The 17139-nt window shown below is 39.9% G+C and overlaps 1 protein-coding gene across 9 annotated transcripts in view; it reads left to right on the top strand.

Moving 5' to 3' along the window:
• The window catches only part of PLXNB2 (plexin B2), a 248422-nt gene that overhangs the window by 119212 nt on the left and 112071 nt on the right, over positions 1-17139 (top strand). For all 9 annotated transcript variants that reach the window (XM_086886939.1, XM_086886943.1, XM_086886941.1 and 6 more), the window contains one exon: positions 14068-14134. In XM_086886939.1, the coding sequence (XP_086743065.1) occupies positions 14133-14134 (2 nt within the window). In that variant the 5' untranslated portion in view covers positions 14068-14132. The remainder of the gene's footprint in view (positions 1-14067; positions 14135-17139) is intronic.

Below are 17139 nucleotides of genomic sequence, written 5' to 3'. Positions count from 1 at the left end.
CTTTGATTCCAGAAAGCTAGTCCCTTTCACCTTAGACCAGATTACCATGCTAAAGGCTCATTAAGGGAAGAGGAAAGGAGTATTTGAGTTCTCAAGACTCATGTGTTTTCAAGTCACTGCTGCACAAAAATCACTGCTCTTACTTCTGTTTAGTCATACCACACTAAAAACTGTTAAATCAGTTAAAAAATTCAAGTGTCTTCAGATCAGGCTTCTGTTTTCTGTGTGAGAGGATCTGCTTAGAAAAACTGGATTGTACTTTTTTCAGAAACCAAATGACTTTGTCACAAAGCACTGCTTTGTTCCTATCCTGGATGTTATCTTGAGCTACAGAACAGAGCTGTTACTTTGCATTTCATGTGCTGCATAACCTCCTTCCCAAATGCCAGAGCCATCAGAGAACCATTGTTGCCTCCTGTACATGGAGCAATCTTAATTACTGCATCAGCTTCAGAATAAATTTACAGTTAATCAAATATGATGATGAGAAGTAGATAGGCAGATAAGCAGGACTATGGTAAAAATGTCATGTGAGTAAAGTTTTCTTGGCATGTTGCTCAGAAACAAAACAAAGTCCTCCTCTTCCAAACAGTATAGTCAGGTCAGGTTCAGCTATGTTGTGTTTAAAAAGTAACTCCATCAATCTGAATTAAATTTTTCCTCAAGTGACTTGCTGCAGATTGAACTATCCTTTCAATTGGGATGGAGGAGTACAGGGACATGCTCCCGTATTTCCCCACTATAGCACATCATTAAAGCATGCTTCTGACCACTGCAACAATACAAAGTGATGTTTTTCTTTACCAAGCTAGATAACGGCAAAAATTTGCTTATCTAGATTGGTGACTACATTTAGCTCAGAAATGACACAATATTTTACCAAACACAGAACATTAGCGTTAAAGCAGTGAATACCTGGATCGTGGCATTGTGAAGTTTGAGGAATTCATTTTCTTTAATCAAGTCTAGACAGCCTACTTCAAATTTTTACTAACTCCCACGTTTTCTTAAAAATAGACAGGTTCTATTTTTGATATAATGCCAGTAGTGATAAGTGGCTTATGTCTCCCTCCACAGAGGATACTCTGCCCCTGCTGTTTCCAGTCTTCCTGAAATGTATTCAGATTAGGTTGACTTTGTCTGTGAAGTGGCTGCATAGAACAGTTATAGGACATCAAGAGTCACTTTGTTCCATTGCTCTTAATCTCTGTATTTGAAATCCAAGCATAAGGATCTTGATGATCCAAAAGGAGAGCAATGAATGAATATCTCAAGCCTAATGATCTAATCTTTCACAAAATGCTGAGGTGGTAGTTTTCATAGAGATGTAGTCCCATACAACTGCATGAGCCTCCCTTGTTTGAGGGAGGCTCCCTGTTATGGTCAAAGACTACTTAAGTTCCCTTTCCAATTTTTTTTTTCTTCCTTCTTTATAGCCATCCTTGTTAGAGCTATCTTGTAAGCATATTTTACACAGAGACAATTATCTCCTTCTCTCCTTTTCCTTTTTTTTTTTTTAATATTTTGAACTACTGAATCATTTTGGAGATACCTTCACAATGACCTTTCCCAACAACTCTGCCAGGAGGACATCAAATTGAATGTTTCATTATTAGTATTATACCATTCAGACAATTGAGTTATTTTTCTTAAATATTCCATGTTCAAGAATTAAATCTTGAAAAATTATTAGACCCACTCATGTTTAAAGAATGAGATAACTTTTAATGCAAATTTATATGATAATGCTGAAACTTAGAGGTATAATTTATTCTGGAAATATGCAAGAAAAGAGTGAATTTTAAGTATATATTATTGAAAAGTTGAAGTAGTTCTTGCAAACTTGAAATACATTATCTTAGTAGCATGCTCATATAAAAAAAAATAAAATATGTGGCTAAATGGTAACAAATGAGCCAGTGTTTACCATGGTAAGGAGTACACTGGGGACATAACCATTAGACAAGGGTAATTTAGTTTTAGCATTATCAGTTAGAAATACTGCAGTTGAGTGGAATATTTTATTACATGAAAACATCTGTAACCAATATATCCCTTGGGAAGCTTACGTGACCTGTGATCTGTTTGGAAAAAAATGTTTTGGTTTTATGAGGCTGTTCAAAAGCAAATATGTGCAGTGGGCTGTGTCCCAGAGAATCTGGAAGGGGCTCCTTCCTCTTTGTGTACCTCCTGGAAATTTCTGGGAGCTGTAGCAATGTTTCTTCATTCCAGACTATAGTCTTCTAGCTCACTCCATAATTCATGGCACTGAAAAAAACCTGGTAAATGTGAACAATCATGCTCTCTACCTTTAGTACTACAAAGCATACTAGTTTATATTATATATATATATATATTCTGTATAATATTTAATACTACTTGATGCCACACAGTGTTTACACACAGTTATCCTTGCTGTGAGGTATCCTAAAACTGCAGCAATCATAATAAGATCTGTATCAAAAAGCCCGATGCAGACTGCTGGCTGTATATTCACATTTTATTGCGGTGTGCCAGTAATACAGGACAAACAGCATCCTTAGTATATTTCTCAGGCCTTGCTGTGTACCTTTTCCTGGCTGCTTTTTTTTCCCCCCCTCTCTCTTTCAATGAAGCCAGAATATGTCATCCCAACTTAAATCTGTAAAGCAGTTACCTGTGCTCTAATCTCCCTAGTGTTCTAGCAGGAAAACAAGAGTACCCAGCTCCTGAGGACCCTCAGTCAAGGCTTGGGAACTTGGGGAGCCAGGAAGACAGAGGGACAGACAGCCTGAACTTGACAGCCCATTAGGTACCTGACCTTCTGCTTAAATGACTATTGAATTCTTGAAGATGTGGATTAATGCTTTCTTTTGTTGGGTAAGATGGGCAGATAGGCATGCCAATTAGAGACATGGGGTGCTTCAAGTCCTGCAGTGCAAGTGGTTTCTTAGCACAGTATTTCTACAGAGAGGAAATACTGAGAAAAACTGCAGCTTCTTTACAGAGAGGGGAAAATCATCGCGTTCACCCAGGATCTCATTTCACTGTAACACTCTGTTAATAGAGGCAAAACAATTTGTTTCTAGTTTCTTGGCTATTGCTGAGACGCAGAAATCAAAACTGGCCATAGGCATAATGCAGGTATGCATGAATTCCAGACCATAATATGTCAGGAGCTCTTTTGGCACAGGGTACAAAATAGGTTTCATGCCAGTAAGACCACGGCATTGCCTTCCTAACATCACTTTCAGTTCACACATCCTCCATGCAGCTCTGTAGCCACAGGGGCCCAAACCCAGCAGAATAGAGGGCATTTCTCTGCCAAAAGATCATTTTTCCCTTTAACTAGTGTGAGGTAGTGCTGCTTCTTAAAAAGTCTTCCTGGTCTGGGGAATATTTAAGCCACAGTCTTGTCCATCAAGTACTTTATCAATGCAAAGCTGGAGCAAACCTTTATGGCCGAAGGAAGCAGATGTGTGGGGTCTTTTGTCTGTAGTGATGACACTGTGCCTGGGATTGGGCTGACTGTGAAACCAAGTGTAATTCTTCCCCACACTACCATCTGTTCGAAAGGTATGAGAAGTATGTGCTAACGGGTTGTTGGCAGTGCATAGTGGTTGCAGGCATGGAATTAGGAGGAGTGTAAAAGTTTTGACCCAGTAAGGAGAGGTAATGCAAGGAGAGCAGGTCATTCACAGAATGGAAAATCGTTCATTTCCAGTACCCAAAGAGGCAGGTGAAGATGAGTCTCATGGAATTTTTTCCCGTGTACAAGGCAGTCCCAGGCAAGGTAAGGCAGGCTTTGCCTCACAGTTGGGTAAGCTTTGTTTGGAAAAAGTTCTATTGTTTATCATGAAGGAAGCCACATATTTCTCATTTGTGAGCAGGAGTTCTGATTCTGAAATCAGTGCACACACAGATAATGCAAAAATGGGACAGCTTGTTTTGTCTAGATTTTTGAGTCTGCTTATGTCAGGAGGTAGGAAGTTCAAGTCTAATGTTGCTGCCTGTGTTTTCAGCAGATGGGATATAAAGGAGGTTATGGGGAAAAGCACAAAAAAAGGGCAGCAAGAGTAATGCTGTGAGGAAGGAGAAGGTATGTTGTGTATTGAGGGAAGCAGCTGAGCCTCCTGCTTGGAGCAGAAATGTTGCAAAGTTAGTGCTTGCACAGTGTGAAAAGATCCCCGTTGTTGCCTCACACAGAGGAGCTGTTAACAGGGCATGGGGGAAGCTCTTTGATCAAACACCTACCTCATGTCTTAGTGCCCTGCTGTAATTCAACATTTAAACGGCAATGAATGTTCTCCCACTGAGATAGTTTTTTAATCTCTGACATTTCTCTGGAGATTTTGAAAATAAAAACAAACCTGTACAAATCCAACTCTTTTTTAGATGGTGGAAGGGTTTATCTGGAGATGAATAGTTAAGCAGGATGAAAGCAGAGTAGTGTCAGACCACTGGCATAGTGGCAACTGCTTGCTGATTCGTACCCCAATAATCAAGTTAAGGAATGTTGTAAATTAACACATGCTAAGCTTTTAGTTTTGCAGCAATTAATGATTTATGCTGTTCTTCCGTTGACATCATCTCATGTCACTGGAGCATATTTTAGCAAGAGGTGTGTAATTCTGGTAATCCCCAGGAAATCTGCACACTGTTTACCAAAACTCACTTTTTTTTAAAGAGTTGTGCTTTGCCAAGAAACCTGGAGCATGTCATACTAGAAAAATGCTTCTTTTGGTGCCTGAGAGGAAACAGTATGTGTGTGGGTTTAAAATCTCATGCCTTCATGGTAAAAACATGGAGGTAATTGGCCAAACCATGGTGTTTTGCTTCCAGAAATGGGAAGTCACTTTCATGAATCTTGCAGGTCTGAGGGCAGAGGTTTCAGAGGACCTAACTTCTTACAGCTGATGACAGATCCTCCTGCTTACCTACAGCAAACAAGCTGAGGAGGCAGCTCTGCTTTTTTTTTCCTTTGTTGTTTCATCCAGATGGTCAAAACTGTATTTTAGTTTGTTCTAGCTCTGATATTGCAGGAGTATTTTTGGTCCTTTTCACTTAAACAGTTCACTGAAACAGTTTATTGGCTATAAATGTATAATGATTGCTGTTGTTACCTTTGTGATCCACTTGCATTAATGACTTTCCTTTTGTGCTACTTGCCATATGAGGTGAAACAAATTAAAAGCTGTATTAATTATTCATCAACTAAAGAATCTTTCACTTATTACTATGTTTTAGGTTTGTAGATACTTTTGCATAAACTAATTGATTTTAGTCATAATATTCCAAGTGGTATTAATTAATAATTTAAATATAATTGTTTTGGAAAGTTTTTTAGCCTTGTTCTGAGCAGCTGGCACCGGAAAACAGAATTTGGCAGTAATTTAACTTCAAAAATATGGAGCTAGTTTTCTGCAGCTGTTATCAAATGAAATTTGTAGCTCAAAGGTGTGGGAATTGTTTTGCATGAGAGGTTAATCAAGTCCAAATCCAATTGTGTTCTAACCTTAGATTAAACATGAAAAATAGTGTGTGGTAGGGACAGGGAGTTTCCTAAGGCATTTGCACCTCACTGACTGAGGAGGGGAGAGAAGGAGGAGGGAGGTTAGTGCCAGAGCAATCATATCTTTTATCTCAAGAACTATTTTCAGCAAAGTATGCTGATCTTATTTTCCATCCTCCCACGCTTTGGATAAGAGTTTCGGGAAGACTTTGTTTTTCCTCTGGATATGGATCTAATACAGATTTCAATACCAGGGGACTACCAACCTTTTGGGTAGACTAGTAGTTTGACTCACTGCAGACATTAAGGTATGTCAGTTCAAATAGGAAGCTGATTTATTGTGAATTGTCAGAAAAATCTTTACTTCCTATACTAGTGCTGCAGACTTCAGCCACTCCGTGTGGAGGGAAATTAGCTTGTCAAATACAGTTTGCCCATGGATGAAGAGGTTTTTAACTGTAGCACTACAAACAAGTGGGTGTGGGGTGGCAGAGCTTTATAACCCAGGGAGCAGGACGTGGGATGGAAACTGGGCGCGAGCAAACGCTTCCAGATGGACGCAGCACTGCCCTGCAGGGTCCTGCGCTGGTGTGCGCTGCCCACTGACACCACAGGCAGCTGCCAGCCCCGGCTGCAGGAGGCTCCTGGCTCCCTGTCCATCCATTGCCCGCTGCACTTGCTCTGTTAGAGCCCTCCCAGCGAGCAGGGAGTCAGCAGCAGCTCTGTGTGCTGTGCCAAGGATGAGGCCGAGGTGTCCCAGCATCACTGCCACCCTGTGCCACGGCACCTGTCCCCAGGTAGGGCACAGGGCACCTCCCAGCCCTCTGTGGAGCCAGCTCCAGGGGCTCTAATTACATCTGCGGTTTGGATGGCTTTGCCTGGCCATTAAAACCCATTTCTCAACAAGTAGTATTGAAGTGAGCAAAGAATATTTGTGGTGGCTGTGGATTTCCTCCAGGCCTACAGGAAGAGTAAATTAGTTACTGAAAACTTGACAGTTTGTCCTGAGTGCTTAACTCCATCCTCTCTGGAAGCTTGATTTTCAGAAGCAAGTGACTTTAAAAGGAAATAGTATACCCAATGTTTTTTTATTCCTCCACCCCCTTTTTATGGTAGGTCTGTAATTGCAAAACCAGCCAGAAGTGATTTGTTTGAAGAGGAAGTGTGGGAACTTCCTTTATAAATATTGCCTTTCCCTTCGTGTGCATCCAAATGTGGTTTGCTCTGCTGCTGGAAATAAAAAGTGCTTGAACTGAACAAGTACTTATTCCTGTAGCTCATGCCCCATGTAAGCATGAAAGACAGAAGTTTAATGGAGTAAAAAAAAAAAACAACAAAAACAAACAAAAACCCACACACACATTTAAAAAAAGAACCAAACAAAAAATCCCAAAACAAATTAACAAGAAATAACAAACAACAACAAAAAAAACAACACACGAAAAACCAAACAAGGACATTAATAAAGCTGGTTGCTAGTAAGGGAAGAGCTGAAGTTGGTTGAACACAGAGACCAGCTGGGGTTTTGCCCAGCCATTCCCTGTCAGTGCTTTCAGATGTCCTCTGCTCCAGAGCACCGGGCAAGTTAAGGTCCTGTGGAGGGGGAAATGGGTGTTTGCAGAGCCGCTGATTACAGACCCTGCCGTGACTTGCTCCGCAGGATAGGACAGCGTCTGCCCCAGCCAGCTCCTATCGCTGTTCAGACTGGTTTCGTTTTTAAAAAAGTGTCAACATATGTATCTTTCCTAGTGAACTAGAAACAGTAGCCTGTACCCTTCCCCTGCATAGAAATTCCTGGGAAATATTTGCAGAAGAGGGGTTCAGCCACCAGAAGAGCAGCTACACCCGGGGAAGTGTCCGCACCCAGCAGCAGCAGGTAGATTAGGCTCACAAGGAAGAGACCAAGGTTTAACCTGCCCTGATAGATTGCTGTGCTTTTTTGGGTTGGGATGGAGGGGTGTTTGGGGGTTTTGTGATTGTTTTTGTCTTAAGTGAGCAGTGTCAGGGTGTATGGGCGCTTTTGGGGTGCAGGCTGTCCTGGCTTGCTAAGATAAATCAGATGAGGGGAATTGAGGCAGGGGTCTGGTTCCCATCTCTGAAGAATTCCAGATTAGGAAGACAGGTCACAGAGAAAGCAAGGGAGAGTATGGAGGGAATCAGGCTGATTCTCTGAGAGGCACTGAAGATGAGAAGAGCCCTTTTGTCTGATTTGAAGGAGGAAAATGTTCTTATATTGCTTGTAATTAGGCTGAGATTCACCTTGCTCATTGGATTTGATGGACAAATGAGACTTTCCTGGTGCTATGACATTGGACTGCTGTGATGCTTTCTGATCTGTTCAGCAAGAGGCACAGCCAGGCCACTGTTCTATTAATGAGAAGGTTGTGATTTTTATGCATTTCTCAGTGGGGTTGATGAAATTTCACTCAAGCTTCCAACCAGCCTTTGTAGTGGTTCCTTTTTCCACTTTTAGAAACAAACAAAAGAATGAAATTTGCAGTGCAATGGGCTATCATAGGAAAAACCAGTCACTATCAAGGAAGACACTGGAAACTTCACTGATTCATCCAGGTGGTCTCAGGTGAGGCTTGCCTGGCTCACCATGCCAGTAGTCATCCTTTCATACCCCACTTCAGAGGAGTGGACATCTCAGTTCAGGATTAACTGAAAGGAGTGAACTTTGGGTGATTTTTACTTTTCAATAAAATGAAAAATAAAATTCTCATCTCTCCACTTCTTCCTGTACTTTCTTCTCTGTTCAATGTCATACAAATGCATTTAAAGCCATGCAGTGCTCAGGATAAGCTTTTCATTCTTTTTTGCCTTTCCTCTTGTTTTCCACACCATTATTCGCTGCTCTCTCCTTGTGTCTCTTACTCTCTCTTATCCATGCCTCATTCCCCATTTAACATTCTTTGCTCCTTTGTACCTTCCTACAATTCACATTTTTCCCTCTCCTTTTTCACACTCACACTATCATGCCTGCTCCTTTTTCCAATAAGGAATTCTGTAATTCAAGGAGTAAACCTTCAAATTCTTGTGTGAGTACTGAGTACATGATGAAAGAGACTGGAGGACCGGGCCCTAGCTTGACAGATAGATGTAGTATTAGTATTGGTAGTGAAACCAATTTTAAAGTAGTCTTATTTACTTTGGTGGTTTGTGTCACTTTGGTTGACTGTTAAAATATGTATTTTTAAGGTGAGGTGAGCACCAATGACATTGCATAAAGAATTTCAAGAACTTAGTATGAAAGGCTTTATAGAGGTAATATATTACTCCCAGTTCAGAAAAATGAAGTGGCACTTTAAAATCAGTTTTACTAGCACCCTGTGTTTAAAAGAAAACACTTCTTTTTCTTTTTGTTTAACTTCCTGTGCAAGTCTGGGCATGTCTAAGGCTACCAGGATCCAATTTCATGTAGTATCCTATTTCAAATCCAGGCGGGAGCAGACTGATTGAAAATCAGTGCTGTCAGAAGTAAAGCTGCCTGTGGAATGCCTTCAGTGACATGAAGATGAAAGGGAGAATGTAATGCAACAGATACTGATTTTCTTTTTTGAGGTGTGAGGCTCTGGAGCAGTGTTCTTGGATGTTGCACCATTTACCCTAATTGAACAGTAATGGTTGTAGAACAATTTCGGTGAATTTTTGTGTTCTTCAGGTAGTAGTTAACAATTGTGTTGTGAAGAAGGTGTGGTTGGTGTTGCTGCGGTTGTTTTGAGCCAAAGCAGCAGCTGTAGAATATTTCATGGCAAGCACAGAGCTACCTGTAAGTCTACATAGCACCAGAATAACACAGGTTTCCTTAATAATTCTTGTCAGTGAAATGATTACTGGTACTTTGAAATGATTGGGCTATTTCAGTGCTTTGAAAACTGCTGGTGAATGTGAACTAGTCCAACTGGTCTGTGCTTCTATTGGTTTTTAGGGTCAGCAAAAACACAGAGGGCAGTTGGCTTCATTTTCACATGTTTTTTTGCCTCTTCTCTTCCCTGTCCCACAGAGGCCAAAGGATCAAAGGAAAAGAGGACTGTATGAGAACTGAGAACAGAGGGAAACAGTAATGCTGTTTTAGGACTTCGAAGGAGTAGGAAAATGAAGGGAAAATTGAACTTGTAATCTTTGGTTAGTTTTGAATTCTAGGTGTCATGGTTTAGAAATGGAACAGTGCTCCCCAGATAAGATACCCCCAAGACTCTTCCCAAACCAACCACTCACTTGCTCATGCTTTCTTTCCCCTTCCTGCTCCAGGGGAGGAGTTGGGACTTGGAGACATAAAAAGGGGAAAATTACAGGTTGAGATAAGAAACAATTTACTGGAAACAGCAATGAGATACAAAAACAAACAGAGCAACTATATTAATAGCAGACATATACAAAAAGAGGGTGATTTACATGGAAATAAATGCTCACCAACCAACCTGAGGTGGTGCAACCCTGAGAAAATGAACAATGGCCAATCTGACAATCTTTTGTGTGACCCAAAGCCACACTTTTCTCCCTAGAATGAGTCCCTTATTTCCAACTCCCATCCCCTCCCTGCTGCTCACTCCAGTGATTATGTGGATGGTATCCTAAAAATACCCACACAGCTCCAATATCTGTCCCTTCACAACTAAAATTAGGTAAAATCACTGCAATAAAATTGACTGTGTCCTGGATTAAACCAGGACACTGGGTAATTTAAAAATTTGGCTATGCCAGGACTATGTTGAATTCATGGAAATCTAAGAGAAAACATTGTTCTGCTGTGTAATGCTGGTCTGTCGCCTGTGCCCTATGCTAGGTGATGCTCATGATGTGGGGAACATCTTGCATTGCTGGGAGACCACCAGGTTGCACAAATAGGTTCCTTGCATGGAAGTGGTGTGTCATGATGACTGGCCTTGGCTCCATTTGCTCTCAAGTGAAAGGGAGAGATGTCAGAAAAAAAAGTTGGCGTCCTCACATTTTGAAAAAGTGCTGTCTAGAGCCAGCCAAGAGAATAGCAGTAAGCCAAGCAGAGGAGAAAGTAAGTCAGTAATAAAATTCAGGAGCTCATGTGCTAGAAGTGACATCTGGTGTCTGTGGTCAAGGAGGTGGAGAGGGCAGACTAGACATGACCAAGGGTCATGTAAGCTAGAGAATTGAAGGTGAGGGAAGATAATGCATTGGCAAGATATTGGTGACACTGAGTTAATTAGAGATGTAAATACACTGCAATGTTTAGAGTATTAGGTTGACATCTGATACCACCCTAAAGTTTTTAATATTAAATTCTATATCTTATTTCCATATGGACATGGTCTCAGTGCTGTAATGCCACATTCTCAACACTGAAATGTGAAAATCCATTCTCAAAATTAAGCTCAAAAAGCAGTATGTAGTTTTATCCTATGTGCTCCATCCTATCAAGGGCACTGTGCTTGTTAGCTCAACAGCCGGATAAAAGCTCCATGGGCGTGTAAAAGTCTATATGAAAAGTATCTGCTCCATATGTTACATATAGCTGAAGGCTCAGGGGAATAAGGTTTATGTCTGGGAACCGGATAACACAACTTTCGATCCCTGACCCAGGGCTTGCCCTTTTTAACAGACAAACAAAATCCTTCCTCAAAGAAAAGTGGTTTATGATCTGTTTTTAGCTCTAGAAGCAAACATCAGAAAAAACAAAAACCAAAAGAACAAAGAACTCAATATGTTCTTACTTGTACTTACAGCAGCACCAGCTTTAGGCACTGCAGAACAAGTGTCATACTTTGTTCCTTGCTGCTTTCAAAAGCCATTATCTCCCTGGCAGTTGCAGTGCCAGAGCAGCATGTTACCTGCTTGCAAAATTTTGTGCTTGGACACAACCAATCAGCCTGAGTTTACCATCTGTTTGAAATGATGGTATCTGAGACCTTGACCCTAAATACAGAGTTGCAGCTGCATCATGAGGGAGAGGGCACTTGCAGGATGGAGAGGTTGGTCACCATTGTCCTGTTTCTGCTGAGTCATTGACCATACAAGGTGGTCTTCATCCTTTCCCCCTAAAGGTGTATTTTGATTTGAAAGGCAGAAATTGTCTCATGTGAAAGGTGGGAGCAATTAAGGTAGCTCAGATTAAGACAGGGTAAGAGCTAAAAGTAGTCTAATCTCTTGCTATCCTCTAACTCTGCGGGTTATGGAGGTGAGAGGGAGTCCTTTCCAAAAACCAGTTCAGGGAAGATTGGCTCTTAATCCACGGCAGGACTTCTTCTGTCAAGCCAGTGGAGAGAAGAAACAGGAGGATTAGCCTTGTTAGACTGAAGTTTATGTGACCATCCCCCTACCCACTTGCTCTGTTATGCTCATGGCTTCTGTCCTCTTTAAAGAAAAATTTCTCTGTGCTATCCAAGTACTTTTTGCTTCAGGTCAGTCTGTAAGTGCCTCCAGCTGTTAGAAGACCTGTGCTAGTAAGATGAAGTTCCTTTAGTTCAAACAGTCCATTTTGACTGGCCAGCTGGCCAAATCCATACCATGGAGACCAGATCCAGTGTAAGATACTGAAAAAGAGCTGTTGTACTATGAGCAGGAGGTAGAAGGAAGAAACAAAACCAAACAAGCTGAAAAAGCCTTGTGGCAGATGGTACCACCTGTGTCCATCCAAAGCAGTGTGCCATTTGAATGGAGAAACTTGGAGAATCTGATGACTCAGTCTGAATACACAGGGAGACAGTAAGTGAGCTTTCTGGCTTGTGTCCCAAGCCTCTTACAAAAAAGGCTTCCAATTTTATAACACAGAAAATTGAATACAATTTGGTAGCATGATTCTCTGGCACAGCTGAACTACAGACTGAAATGCCTGGTGTATCCATGTGAGAACTGCCACATAAGTAGTTAGATGACTCTGTGCCAGGTCCTGGGTTATGGCTGAACCAGTTTTCTCAATAAATACATTTCTGATATTTTTAGCAAAGGAAATACCTTTATTAATGCCTTTATTATTGGGGGTGTAGTTGGCTGGACATAACAGTTAGGGGTGACAGTATTTGATTACTTTTTCAGGCTCAGCCAAATACTAATTTCCATGCACTTCAGTTCTGGCATCTGCAAAGCTGGGAGGTGAACCAACTGTGCAAGACGTGCCTAAATTACTGTTCAGCAATGCTTGCAAAAATGCTCTTAAGGAAAGAGTAAACATGGATATATAAAGCAAACTTCTCAGCAGGATCAAGTCTTGTTTTCTTGCTGACTGCCTCCACCTCCTTCCTTCTTGGTTGTTGACAGGATGATAATGGTTCACATTCCTTTGTACTTCCTTTTACTTCTGAATTTTCTTTTCCTTTACATGTTTAAATTGCACCAGATCTGTTTTTCCTGTTGCTGGTAAGACATAGAAAGAAATCTGCCCTTTACCTTGGTCCTACAGACTATTTTTTTTGTCTGTTTGTCATTTGGCTTGGCTGCTTTACTACACTTCCCTCCTATGACTTTCCTCAGTCCAATGCTAACACTCTCCAGTTAGGCTGTATCATGCAGCTGTGGTCTAAATGTCTCACCCAGCTCTTCTCCCATATGCCTCATCTCACAATTCTGCTGAGCATCCGTGTTCATCCTGTACCCAGTGAGGATTGTTCCCTCATACAGCTTTTCCCTGCAAAGATCCAGATATAGGGTATGAACACAGGAAATTAAATACCATGGAACGTTAGCAAAATAATAAGTTTGGTTTAGGACTGGGCAGCCTCAAGAAACATGAAGGGAAAATAAAAGTCATGCTGATGTTTGTATCTTACTTGCCTGAAAGCCAGTGTTATGTGAGTTTCAAAGTCATATTCAGTTGAGATGAGATGGCTTTGGAGAGAAGGTGGTGGATTTTGCCGGGTGTTCAGGGTCTCTTACCTGGGAACTGCCAAGTGGTGGCCTTTTAGTACATGTGTTGGTTTGTGCTGCAAACTGTTTGATTGTGCATTGCATACTTTGCTAAAAGCAACTGAGAAATAACTGTGTAAGGAACAGGTCAAGGCATACAACACTCGCTATGTCTATTGCCTGAGATATTTTTTTGAAGACAGTTGTCATCTTCACATTTATGTTGAACAATCTACATGAACCCCTTTCATCACTTTTCAGCATGTATAATGATGTTAAAAATATCTGATGATATTTTACCCTTCCCTAAAGGGACAGACATTGCTTCTCTTCCATTCTTAAATGTTTGGTCAGGGGAGGTGACAAGTACTGCCAGTGGTCAGAGCATGTTCTGGCTAGAGGAGTACCAAGCCATACAATAACCCATCTGTAATGCTTTCTTTGGGGTCATGCATCAGTTTAGCTCTCAGTTCTTCAGTAATTAGTTGTACATCTGTGAGCAACTGCCCATCTGATTTATTATCTGAGCAGCTATTGAAATACAGAACATTGCCCCATTTAGCTTCAGTATGGAAAGTTATAGTGTGATAAAGTTGTATTTAAAATGTAATAAAACTGACTGTATATAAACAAATTACAAGTTTATATTACACCATAGATGATCTTAACTCAATATGTTAAACTTCATAAATTTAATGTGATTGAACATAGCTTAATGCATATGAATATATTTTTAATTGTTGCCTTCTTTTATTTAGTAAGAAGATTAAACTGTCCTGGAAAATAACTTGATTATAGTGAAGAAGACTTAGTAGAAAAGTGAATGTAAGTATTTCACAGCTTGTATCAATTATTTATGTTTGCAAACCATTGACATTGGTGATATTATAAATCATGCTACATTGGCAGCTGCTTTTATTATGGCAAGAATGCGGGCTCTGATCACTGTGTGTGTGTGTGTGATATAGAATATCTATTATGTGGGTCTATAGGCTAATAAATACCTAAATGCTTTTAATGGGGCCAGTGCTATTAGTCACTTGCATGCTTAAGAATTATTTGCAGGAAAAATTACAATATGTAGTTGTCACTAAGTGCCCTTAAAAAATTTAAGAAGTATTTATAAATAACCACAGGGATTCTTAAATTCAGTAATGCAGATATATTTTCCATTTCCAGCGGAATTTAGTCTAACTTGGATTAATGCAGCCTTTATATAGTATTTTTTTGTATACCTGCCCCAAAGATGTAAGATTATAGTAGAAAAAGATTGCACTGTGGATTGGCAGTTCAATTTAGAGTGAAATACAGCGGCTGCAAGTTTCAAGCTAAGTGCATCATTGCTCACTTGAGGTCACTTTTTCAAATCTGCAGTCAATAGTTCTGTAACAATAAGAGCTTTGGTTCATTTTCTAGAACCTCTTGAAACTGTTACTTTACTGGTGAATATGTCATTATTTTTCTTTAATTGCCTTAGCTGTATTTCATAATAACGTGAAGACCCTAACTGTGTGCTTGCACATGTGTATTTGTGTGTGTATAAATATATATTTATTATGAAGCAAAGCTGTGTCTCTGCAAGTCATTCCCCAGGAGACTTTGAGTGGCTCTGATGTGCAGGGCAGTGATAGTCATGAACTTATAACTACCACAGATTCATTCCAGTGTTTTTTCATATTGCATTTTTCCCACGATCTCACCTTCCTTTTCCCAGAGCCTGTATGATGAGCTTGGAAGCAGTCAGCTAAGCCTTTCCAAATGCTGAATAAAGTATAGAATTAATGACTTAGATGTTAAAGAGGACAGTGATTATGCCTTAAATGTCTAACAAGCTGGGACAGTTGTATTTCTAGCCTTTCAGGTTTTATAAACTTGTCTTCAATAATTACTGGCTGACCAGTAGTACTGAAAACTGCAGGAGCTGCATATAGCATTGGAAAGTGCTGTCTGGTTTATATAGAGTTGTCTACTGATATAGGATTGCTTGAAATGAAGATCCTCAGATTTGACATTGTACCTAAGTTAAAGATTTACAGATTAGGCTGTGCATTGATTCTTTCCATTACTAGTACCTGACTCAGTTTGAAATGTATGTAGGCTTATAAAGCATAAAATCAAGTCCTTAAAACCTTACGATGTGTACTGAGTTTAAGTGCAGTTTAAGTAATTTACTGGGACCAGTTGCTTTAGTTGCTTCAACATCCTAAAAATACATTTCAAATGACCCTGTTCAGGCCAGTGACATTTCTTGAACTATTCTCTGTGTGTGTGACAAGTTTGAACATAACAAACTTCACATTTGTTAAAGTTTTTTGTCAGTCTCTTTTACACTTTTCTCACCACTCAATCTTCAACTGTTATTTCTGGGAAACTTGGGAAACCTTCTGGGAAGGACTATCTTTAGTTCCTATTTTTTGTGAAATAAGCAGAATATTTTTGGTTTCTTCTTTGTAGTTTTTAAGGGCCTGTTTAGCAGGAGAGCACCATTTGAGTGTCAGTTGAACTATAAAAGATATCTGTCCAGTTAAATTATTATTTCATGTATATGGGGCAACAACTAAACATGAAGTAGAGCTGTATTTCAGAAAGCTGAGGAGAATAATATTGGCAGTGTGATTATTAGCTGATCCTGAAACTGGCAGAGGAATGAACATATCCTACTGCAGAGATGGATGCTAGCATTTTGTCCTTCATGTAAAAATAGATAATATTTCTATTATATGTTATTTTTCTGATTTTTTGATTTTGTGCAAATGTAGTCTGTGCTCCTAAATGTAAACCTTTTTTTTTTCATTCTGGCTCTTACTTACAGGTATCTGACATTAAAATTAGAGATTTATTCTTCTAAACATCAGTCATTTTCAAAAATTAATTTGCCTCACATTGGCTGGGATTTTTGCAGTAATAGCAAATTAACAAGTTTTTGTGGAGAGGAGAAAATACCTTTTCATATGCATTTTTGCTTTTGTATCTCAAAAATGGAGATATTCTCATATACAAAGAAGGCAGAGCTGAAGGGAGGGATCAGAGGGCCTCATGGGAGGCAAGAGGAGCAGTGGCTTTACCCACAGCCACTCACAAACTGGTGGTAGAGCCCTGAATCTGTGAAATCCAGCACCTGCTCTTATAATGCATTATGATGTGTAGCACATCTAGAAATATTTATTAAAAATAAATTTAAAACTTAAAAAGTAAGTAAAATTAAACTTAAAATTGAAAATTAAATTTGCAACTTAATAACTGTTAGAATTTTGGCTTTGGTCATAAAGCCAGAAGGTGGAATAAACTTGTTCATCCAATCCTCATTCTTATCCAATAAAATTCTGGACTGACCTTTCGAAGAGATGAAAGACGAACCTGGAATGCTGTGTTTCTTTACCTCATGAAGAGGCAAAAAGAAATGGAGAGTTGTGAGGGTTTTGTTCCACTCAAAAATAAGGAAAGGCTAGGAAAAACCTAAAATGGACTGATGGAGATGATGAAAAGCCAATTGTGTTGAATTATGCTGATGATACATCAAAATAATCTTGAGGCAGTGACTGCAAGGAGGGAGTGTATGCCTTAGGGAATCAGGAGCAGGCACCATCAAGTACAGCACAGGCAAGAGAGTGCACAGATGAGGGGAAGAACGCTTGGCCCTGATTAGATACGAAAATTGGGTTCTTGCTGTACATTCTGTAATCTGTGATCCCAGGAACTGGTTCTTAATGTAGCACTGAGTGTGTTTTCACTGTTCTCAGCAGTATTCTTATGTAAAATATGTGCACTGGCATCGTAAATAGCCTGATTCAAACACCCTTGTGAAGGGTAAGGACCACATGGTGTCATGT

Source organism: Cyanistes caeruleus, chromosome 4 (genome assembly GCF_971803275.1).
Source record: "Cyanistes caeruleus chromosome 4, bCyaCae1.hap1.1, whole genome shotgun sequence".
NCBI lineage: Eukaryota > Metazoa > Chordata > Aves > Passeriformes > Paridae > Cyanistes > Cyanistes caeruleus.
Note: the sequence above shows the minus strand (reverse complement) of the source record. Positions and strands in the feature narration are given on the sequence as shown.